The sequence below is a fragment of the Meleagris gallopavo genome, chromosome Z (genome assembly GCF_000146605.3).
Source record: "Meleagris gallopavo isolate NT-WF06-2002-E0010 breed Aviagen turkey brand Nicholas breeding stock chromosome Z, Turkey_5.1, whole genome shotgun sequence".
Taxonomy (NCBI): Eukaryota; Metazoa; Chordata; class Aves; order Galliformes; family Phasianidae; genus Meleagris; species Meleagris gallopavo.
Window position 1 is genome coordinate 22,910,226 of NC_015041.2, and position 9,473 is coordinate 22,919,698.

At 40.5% G+C, this 9,473-nt stretch overlaps 1 protein-coding gene across 1 annotated transcript; it reads left to right on the plus strand.

The window, feature by feature from the left end:
• The first annotated feature begins 11 nt into the window (after positions 1–11).
• GCNT4 (glucosaminyl (N-acetyl) transferase 4) lies at positions 12–3,559 on the plus strand. The gene is made up of 2 exons (XM_003213492.3): positions 12–149; positions 446–3,559. Exons 1-2 carry the CDS (start codon positions 94–96, stop codon positions 1,812–1,814), a joined length of 1,425 nt encoding a protein of 474 aa, XP_003213540.2. The 5' UTR covers positions 12–93; the 3' UTR covers positions 1,815–3,559.
• The last annotated feature ends 5,914 nt before the right edge of the window (positions 3,560–9,473 follow it).

Genomic DNA, 9,473 nt, shown 5'->3' on the forward strand with positions numbered 1-9,473 from the left:
TTGTCCTAATGCCTACTGTTAAACATGACTTTTGCAGACTCATGAGAGAGTTACTTGGTCTTCCTGTTGAATTCTCTGGAACTGCTTCAGAAAATGAAGTCTCCATTCCGCTCACTTAAGAGGATAAGCATGTTTCTGCCAACGCAAAGGTTGCTATACTCCTGTTTGTGTCACAAAAATAGAAGAAAAAAGTGCTCTGAAAAATATGCAGCAGGAGTCCAACACTCTTATTATTTAGCTGGTTATTATTTGAAATCAATGATGTTTTATTGCCTTCAGTCAGATAGTGGGAGTAATGAAATCTTTGCCTATTATTGTGGCAAAATCTGTCTTTGAATTAACATGATGATTGAGAAGAAAGGTGGTGTTTATGTTGTAAAGACATAATTGCCACTAGTGCATTGTTCCTCTTGTAAAATATTGATATATCTCTGTTTTCTTACAGAATGAAGAGGCATAAGTTTCCCTACAGGTGTCCCACAAGAAAGAAGATTTTGATCCTGTGTTTCACAGGGTGGGTGATTGCACTCCTGAAGCTCCTCCATGTTGAAAGACACTTTTTTCCACCTAGGAGTATTTATCTGGTCGAGCACTTCTTGAGCACCTCTTCGTATGTCAGAAACAGATATTCCTATCTTAGAAACCACTTCCAGTATGAAATTAACTGTTCATCTATATATGAGCAAGATCCTCAGGAAATCGGCAAGAGTTTAGAGATAAGAAGGAAAGATATAATTGATTTAGATGATGAAGATATCATTGCAATGACAAATGATTGTGACATGTATCGTACACTGAGGAAATACCACCTGATACCTGTTTCTCCGGAGGAAGAGAGTTTCCCAATAGCCTATTCTTTTGTTGTCCACAAAGATGCAGTGATGGTTGAAAGGCTCATACATTCGCTGTACAGTCATCAAAATATATACTGCATTCACTATGACCAAAAAGCAGCAAAAAGTTTTAAATCTGCTATGAACAATCTAGCTAAATGTTTTCCCAATATTTTCATTGCATCAAAACTGGAGATGGTGAACTATGCACATATTTCAAGACTGCAAGCAGATTTAAATTGTTTGTCTGATCTGATGAACTCTGCGGTTCCCTGGAAGTATGTTATTAACTTGTGTGGCCAAGATTTCCCTTTGAGATCAAATTTCCAGTTGGTTGCTGAACTGAAGAAACTCGGTGGGGGAAACATGCTGGAAACTATAAAGCCCAGTAGTAGCAAAAGAGAACGATTTACTTATCATTATGAACTCATGAAAGTGCCTTATGAATACATGCAGATACCTGTGAAAACCAACATTTCCAAAAACCCACCACCTCATAATATTAAGGTATTTGTTGGCAGTGCCTATTTTGTTTTAAGTCGAGCTTTCATTCAGTACATCCTTAGCAGCTCTCTTGTAAAAGACTTTTTTGATTGGTCGAGGGATACTTACTCTCCAGATGAACATTTCTGGGCCACTCTTGTGCGTGTTCCTGGAGTGCCTGGGGAACTTTCGAGGTCTGCCCGAGACATCACAGACTTGCAGAGCAAAACTCGTTTGGTGAAATGGAATTATCTTGAAGATCATTTGTATCCTCCATGCACTGGTACCCACCTTCGTAGTGTCTGCATCTATGGGGCCGCAGAATTAAGATGGCTTATGAATTATGGGCACTGGTTTGCCAATAAGTTTGACTCCAAAGTAGATCCTGTCCTGGTAAAATGCTTGGCAGAAAAACTGGCAGAACAACAAAAAGAGTGGGTCTATTTGTCTTCTGACAAACATTTTCTGCGTATCAATCCTGCAAATGCCTCCCTATAGCAATGCTATTCTTCCAGCTGCTGGTACTGTATACTGCTATAGCTTGGAGCCTGGGATTCTCCAGCCCTGACCTGCTGTAGAGGAGTTCCTTCTGCATTAAGTTCAGGACTTTGAAGAGAGAGGTATCTGGATACTATTTGTGAAATTAGCAACTCTCTGGTTGACTGTTTTTTTAACTTGCCACAACAATCCCATAACTATTCTTCAAGGTGATTCTGGAAGGGTAAGGCTTGCTTTTGGAAGCACTGGTACTGTCTACCCTAATGGAATACTTCAGAAAACTGTTTTACATTGTGTGTTTGTGTCTTTCCTAAGAAACCCCGCCATGCTTGTTCTCCTGTCCCCTTTTCCTGCACTTTTTCAATAAGGTATGAAACAAAGACCTCTGCATCTGCTACCTCAGGAGAATTGGAAGTGCTCCGCTTGCAGGCATAACTAAGAGACCAGTGTGACTCTGCTGGGCCGTGCAGCCCCTGCTGCAGCTTGGAGTGCGCTGCTTCCCACCTGCAGGTGCTGACAGGACTGCAATGTGAACTCTTCTGGATGGCACAAAGGAAGAATTACCCTTGGATGCCACAATAGCATTGTGTCCTTCTCCCAGCTTTGCTGTGCATGCTTTGTCTTTCTGTGTTTGGGAGTGTGCTGTGCCTGTGGAATGGGTGGTGGTGGATTGAAGCAATTTGTGTGAACACATGTGTGAATAATGCTTTACTGTTCTTCAGTGGCAGTACAGGTAACCATGCCAAATGATGTCTGCCTCCATTTCTATCCCTGCCAATGGAAATACCCTCCTGTGAAATCCTACTTCTTTTGAGACAGCATTTTTATATGCAGTGGGTAAAACTGCTATTTATAATCAGTATTCAGCTTGGTGGTGCTATGCTGAAATGCAAAACACGCTATGTCCAGCAGCAATCATACGAACAGTCACACTGCAGATAGGAAGGCCTTGTGAATGCATCTATGGTCCCAGGCTGATCTGTGCCCAGGGAAGTTCTGCTTCAAAGCAGGTTAGCATTGGAGTAGCTGTGCCCCAAGGCAACCCATGCTACCCATGGTCCGCACCATAGGAAGGGGCTGGGCAGCCTCCTCTCAGCTGGGTTGTCATGTAGTATAAGGGAAGTGTTGGTCAGCACAGAACCTTTGTGACTAAGAAATGCCCTTTGGCATTTCTGGGGATTCTCCGCAGTTTTGCTGTGCCACCAGCTCAGTTTTGGTGGTTCCAGTGGGCCTTGCAGTTATACTTGCTCTGTGCTACGGTGCCATTTCTGCATATTTAGCACTTATCAAGCTGTGTGGTGTTACTGAATCTCAGATTGCCACAACAATGATCATGTCCTGTGCCCACAAGAAAGCTTAGTTTCTTCTTTGAGTTTTAGGAACCAACTCATTCCTTTGTCTCTTTTTTTGAAAAATCAGCTTTTTAAAATTTAGTCAATGGTCAACATGCTTGTGGCTTGAGTTTGGGCTTGAATGGAGAGTCCATACCTTTTCCCCATTTGTGACACTGCTTTCCTTTGAGCCTTCAGACAAATCATCTGACTTCTGTTCCAGCTATAAAATGGGAACAACAATGCTCTGCTACCTTGTCAAGCATTTAGAAACCTATGGATGTTTGCTGTGGGCTGGTTGCACAGTACTAATTATTGATCAAAGCTATTTATGATTAAGTCTGTGTGTGTACAAGTTGATTATTTCTTTTATGTACTGTTTCTCAAATAAATGGGGATTATTTTTTATGTGTATATGCTGCTTACTTTGGTGACTTGCTGCATCTCACAGCTGACTTGATGCAATTTATAGATATTTTGCAGAACATGGAACATTGACAGTATTTACAGATGCATACATCAGTACTGATACACAAAAAACAGACTTTTCACATGGAAAGAGGTTAATAGCAACAGATATTGGGATTCCAGAGGACCAAGCTCAGCCAAGTCAAGCAAGCCTCAGTACAGGTAAACTGATGTATAATTAGTTAGCTGATGACTTTTTACTTATGTGTAAGTACATACACACATTCTCATTTGTGTTTGAGTTATTTGTTCTATCATAAGTCTATAAACAAAACCCATCAGCATAATGAACTTAATTGAAGTAAATAATTTTGATCAACATGCAGCTCTGTGCTACTTCAACTGAATTGGGTTGAACAATGTCTTTGATTTAAGTAGTCTGAAATAAGGCAGTGCTTGCTTCCTAGGTAACAAAGAAGTGAATGCAAAGATGATGTAAAGTGAGACACCATCACCTGTTACAGTGTTAGGTCTGCTAGCTGGAAAAGTACAGTTTATATATGGTTTCTTCTTTAAATGCAAATTTTCTAATGAATTATAAATATACATATTTTTGAAGGTAATTTTGTAGGCTAATCAAGCCTGTAGAAGGTAGTTCTCAAAATCATAGGATCGTTCAGGCTAGAGATCATCTAATTCACTTTCTGAGGCAACACATCCCAATTTTCCTGGGTTCAAAATTTGCTAACATATAAGTTCTTTAATGTTTGAATAACATTATGTTTAATTTTTTTTTTCTTTGCTGTTAGCAATGTAGATGCAAAGTTGATGTCTGTATCATAGTTCAGATCATACAAGTGATTACATAGTGGAGTTGGGGAACAACTTAATTATTTGCCTTTGACTTCACCACCTTTGTTCTTTACACAGGCAGGTTTTTCTTTGCTAAGTCATGATCTGTAAATACCTTTCTCTCAGTGAGAAAAGTAACTGAACCTAGCTTATGGGAAAAAAAAATGTCTGATTTGGGCTGCAACTTTGATTATAGGCAATAGTCTGTCACTATCTGATTTTTCTTTGCCTTACTAAAGTCCAGATTTGCCTTTCTCCTTTCCTCCTCTTCCTCACTCTTCTTGTAAGTTATTTCTTAAACCTGAAATGCACATATGTTTGCCATGTCAGATAGTTCACTCTTTGTTTTGCTCAAGATGCCCCACACTGTCCTTTTTCCACCCATCCAGTCCCTTGCTAGCTGCACAGTGATTATCAGTTCACTTGGTGTTCCTATGCAGGAAGGATGTGAAAGCAGGGCATTAATGTTGTTCCTGCTGTCAGTACAGGTACAGCCTGCTGCTTTATTAGTGGTTGGAAACAGCTGCTGGATGTGTCCTAACATGAAAAGTTAAGTGAAGGGCAGTGAGAAACAATGTGCTTTAAAGTAAGAACTGTGGGACATTTGTGCAACTTGTCTCACTAATGAATTTCTTAGACTGAACACGGAGTTAGAAGGGGGCAATACAGAAGAACGAATGTTTCACTGTGTATTGTCCTTGATGTTAGAATAAAAGATTGTGAAAGGAAATACTACAATTTAGACACCTAATCTGTAATTGTAATTAGAAAACACCCAATCAGTTGAGCATTTCTGCAGATACTACATCACTGCTGTGACATTCAAGGCAGAATGTATGACTGTGAGAAAAGCAGTTCTGTGACAGCAAATAGCTTAAGTGGCATCTGTGTATTTATGGTGTGATCTCAAATTTTAGTCCAGGTACAATGTCTGTCTGTGATGTGATATGGTGATAGTTCCCCATTTCACTGAAAAGCAACTGCAGAACAGTGTTATCCATTAATGACACACAGTAAATCTTCTCTGGAAATACCCCAGCACTATTTGGTCTTTCAAACCAATAGCTGTGCGCTATTCTGCTCCCTTTCTTTCCAAGACTACCAGGCTTCTTGAGTTTCCCATGGCTAAACTATACTAATCCTTAGAGCAGCAATCCTTTTTAGAATAGGGGGAAAGTAAGTACCATGCAGCATTTGGGAAAATTTCATAGATAGAAAGGAGCTAGAAGGCGTTTTGGAAAGGAAGATGGGGAAAATATGTTTCCTTGCTACAGAACTGCCACATACGTGTCTTAACAAAGAATGGCTTAAGTGGAAGTAGCTATAGCATAAGTTGCTGCTACCATCTCTGATAAAGATAAGCAAGACTTGTGCTAAGTGCATTTTGAAAGTGGAAATCATTTAAGAGAAAATGCTCAGAGCTTGTGTCAGCTTCTATTCCTGTAAGAAATAAGTACTTGGAAAAATAGTGAAAATGTACTGCAGCTTGACTAGTTAGTCAAGTGCTAATGTGAAAAATATGTGACTGACTTCTACCTTGCATCTCGAGTGTTAGCTGTAACACATTCAAGTTTATTTAAAAGTCTCTTCTCTGCGCTACAGTTAAGAGACTTTGTTGTGATTTAATTAAAATTCCTATTGCTGAGCACTTCTTTACTGCTTGAATTTGTTCTCTGAGACTGAAAGGATGGCAAGTCTAAGCTTTACCCAGGGCGATGAGAAAGAGAATAGAGAATACGCTGAGATTCTGCAGGTGACATTACTACCACCACAGCAGAGCAGCTGGGAAATCAGAACTGCATCACTGACAATAAGGGTTAAAGGCACCATTTCTTCACAAAGCTAGCAGGGACTGGAAATCATACAGTTGGAATGACTACTTGCATATATTTTAGCACTAAAATGTTGATGGCTGTGGGAACCAAGGCCTTCCTGTACAAGAAAGACCTAGTCAAGCAGAAAGAGTCCAGTGGAGGTCTATCAAGATGATGATGGGACAGGAGCATCTCTCCTATGAGGAAAGGCTGAGAGATGTATGACTGCTCAGCTTGCAGAAAAGGAGGCTCAGGGGGAGCCTCAACGTCGAAAAATACCTAAAGAGAGAGTGCAAATAAAACACTGCCCAGTGACAGGACAACACAAACTGGAACACGGGAGGTTCCCCCTGAACACCAGGCAGCACTTGTATGCTATGTGGGTGTTGGAGCACTGGCAAAGGCTGCTTAGAGGCTATGGATTCTTTTCCTTGGAGATTTTCAGAAGCTTCCTAGTCATGAGCCAGGACACCCTGATCTGGGTGTTTCTGCTTGAGCAGTGGTTGGACCAGATGGACCCAGAGGTTCCTTCTAACATGAACCACTCTGTGATTCTCTGATTCTATGAATAACAATAACATAGGCAGATCTGCATCTTTCTCTGACAGACAAATATTAGCTATAGACAAAACTTAGCAGAAAAGTAGAAGTACTCTTCCAGCAAGAAGTCCAAAATGGCAGAATTGATGGCATCCTGTTTTTATTTTCTCTAAGATTTATAATAGTCCCATGTTTCCTGTGGTTCCTTCTTATCTATTAGTAATGCAGTCCCAGGTCCTTTGTGTCCTCAAGGTACCCATATCAACTAAATTTTTCCTCTCAATTCTTCTGAGCTGCTCTGGAGTTCAGACCTTGCTTTTCTTCCAACAACAGCTGCAAGGGCTCCTAATACAATCAATGCATGGAATGGCTGAATTTCCATTTAATGGGCTTTGATGGGACATGTGCATATGCTCAGCTACTCTGGGCCTGAACTGGTACAAAACTTAGGAGCTTCCATCACAGAGATTACCCAAATTTTATTCTCTTTGTCTTTTAAAGAAAAATAATCCTTTATTCCTATGCCAAGCAACCTCTTTCTCTTTCTCCATATTCTGCTTGGTAGAGGCAGAGATATGTATTAAAAGCCTGTATCAATAAGATGCATCCAAAGAAGCACAACCATGTACATCATTAGAGAATGGGAAGAAAAGTTTAGAAAATTCAGGAAATTCAAGAAATTGGTGTTTTGGGGACAGAATAAAAATAAAATGCACACAGCTATTATCATATGAAGCCAGTTGGAGAGTTCTTCTCTGGCTGCTGCATTTGTTGTTTTTGTTTGTTTGTTTTTTTGTTTGTTTTTTTTTTAAGGAAAGAAAAAAACAAATTCTTATTTTCAAGCTTTTGCTTAACTAGAATGTGAATACCAGCACTTGATAAAGCTTCATCCCTTTTTTGGCAAAATAGAGATATACTGTGCAAAACCATGAAGTTTAGATAGTTCATTATTTTGCCAGGCCTCAGTTTCCAGCTTTGAGGTAAGACAGAAAAAAACAAAAACAAAAACAAAACAAAAACCTAGGGAAATAAACAGAAAAGCATCTCGCTGTCAGCAAAAACAACACATCCACTCAAGGATGGGGCTGCCTCTCAACAAACCAAGCTGGAGCAGGAGTCAGCTCGCTCAGCCAGCAGAGCAAACAACTTCCTCTTTCACTTCCTTAGAGCCTATCAGGATTACAGTTCTCAAAACCAGCCAGCTAATTGTATTATCTCTGTTGAACTCATTGGAGTAAGTTTGTAATCTTGAAGTTCTCTCTTGCAGCTTTCTTAAATGAAGATAAATTCAAAATCTCTGTACACTTTGGGAATAGACACGGTAGGTCTTGTACTAAATGCCTTGTCCTTACCTGAAATTATGGCAGCCAACTCTGATTCTATATTCATAAAGCCACAAAGAGCTGAAGATATGAAAAAATGAGTCATCCTAAAATAAAGTAGTTGCAGAATTTTGCTTCTCTCTGGTCATCAGGTGGAAAGTTTTATATCCAGTTTCAGCAACTCTAGGCACATCATAAATCCAAATTGCAAAATGTGAAATTATTAATATAAACTTACCCAGAGCAGTTACCTGGCAAGATTTGTTTCAGTCTGTGTGAAAGGAGTTACTTTTGGTTGCTGGGCAAATTACACATCACAGAGGTGCTGCTGGCACTGTGCCTCCTTCCCCATCTGACACCACTGCACCTTTTCTTCCTCAGGTCTTCAGAGCCTGTGCTCTCACTTCTGCTGAGGCACTGCTCATTGTGGCCAATGGGCAATGGGAAGGAAGAGATGGAAGAGTCTGCAGCTCTAGAAATAATGCTTTGGGCAGTACCATTAGCACTTAAAGGCTGTTGTAGCAGATAAATACAACAGAGATGTTCCCTTCAGAAACAAGAAGACATTCCTGTGCAAAGATGTTCCCTTCAGATGACCAGTGAGAGCTGCCTGCAGAAAGTGGATGTTTGAAGTGCATTAAAGAAAGGTGTTGCACTCTACCAGCAGGAGATCATGCATCTACCTGGTGCCTGGTGCCTTCTCCTTCAGTGCAGCTTGTGATGAGGCAGGGATATGATCTGAACCCTCTGCTCCAGACAGTGGTGTTGTGACTACTGGACTGTAAAGGACAGGGGAGAGGATCTCCTTTTGGAAGCAATTAACTGTTGTTGATTGAGCTCATTGGACGAAGCTGCATTTGCTGGCAACATGGTTGAAAAGATCACATCTGCCCATCCAGCTGCGGCATAGCAATGAGGGAGGTGCCTACTGTGCGTACTCAGTTTGAACAGTTAAGGTTTGACAGGTTTTGCAAGGAGTCAGAAAGAAATTCAGCTCTGGCCTCTCAAAGGGAAGGATTCACAACAGCTTCTATTGTCTTCAGGGTTGGGAAGAAGGTGTGTTTGAAGGCTGGAATGCCAAAATGGGGGCTAGGGTATTGTGTAGCTGCTGAATCCTGCCCTGGGTGATAACAATTGTTTCACAACAAACCAGTCTTGAAGTTTTTCTAATAGCGGATTTGCTCTCTTTCCCTCTGTTTGCTGGGTAAAAGCTCCTGGAAAATCGCTGTAGATGAGGTATTTTCTACTGAATCTGTTGTGATCAACTGTTTGATCACGTTCTTCATTTTTGTGATATCTGCAGAAAAAAAAGCCATATATGTCTCCTTGTTGCAGTTGACTGACCTCACTGATGCAGATGAACAATGTGCTGAATGTTTAATAAAAATTGAG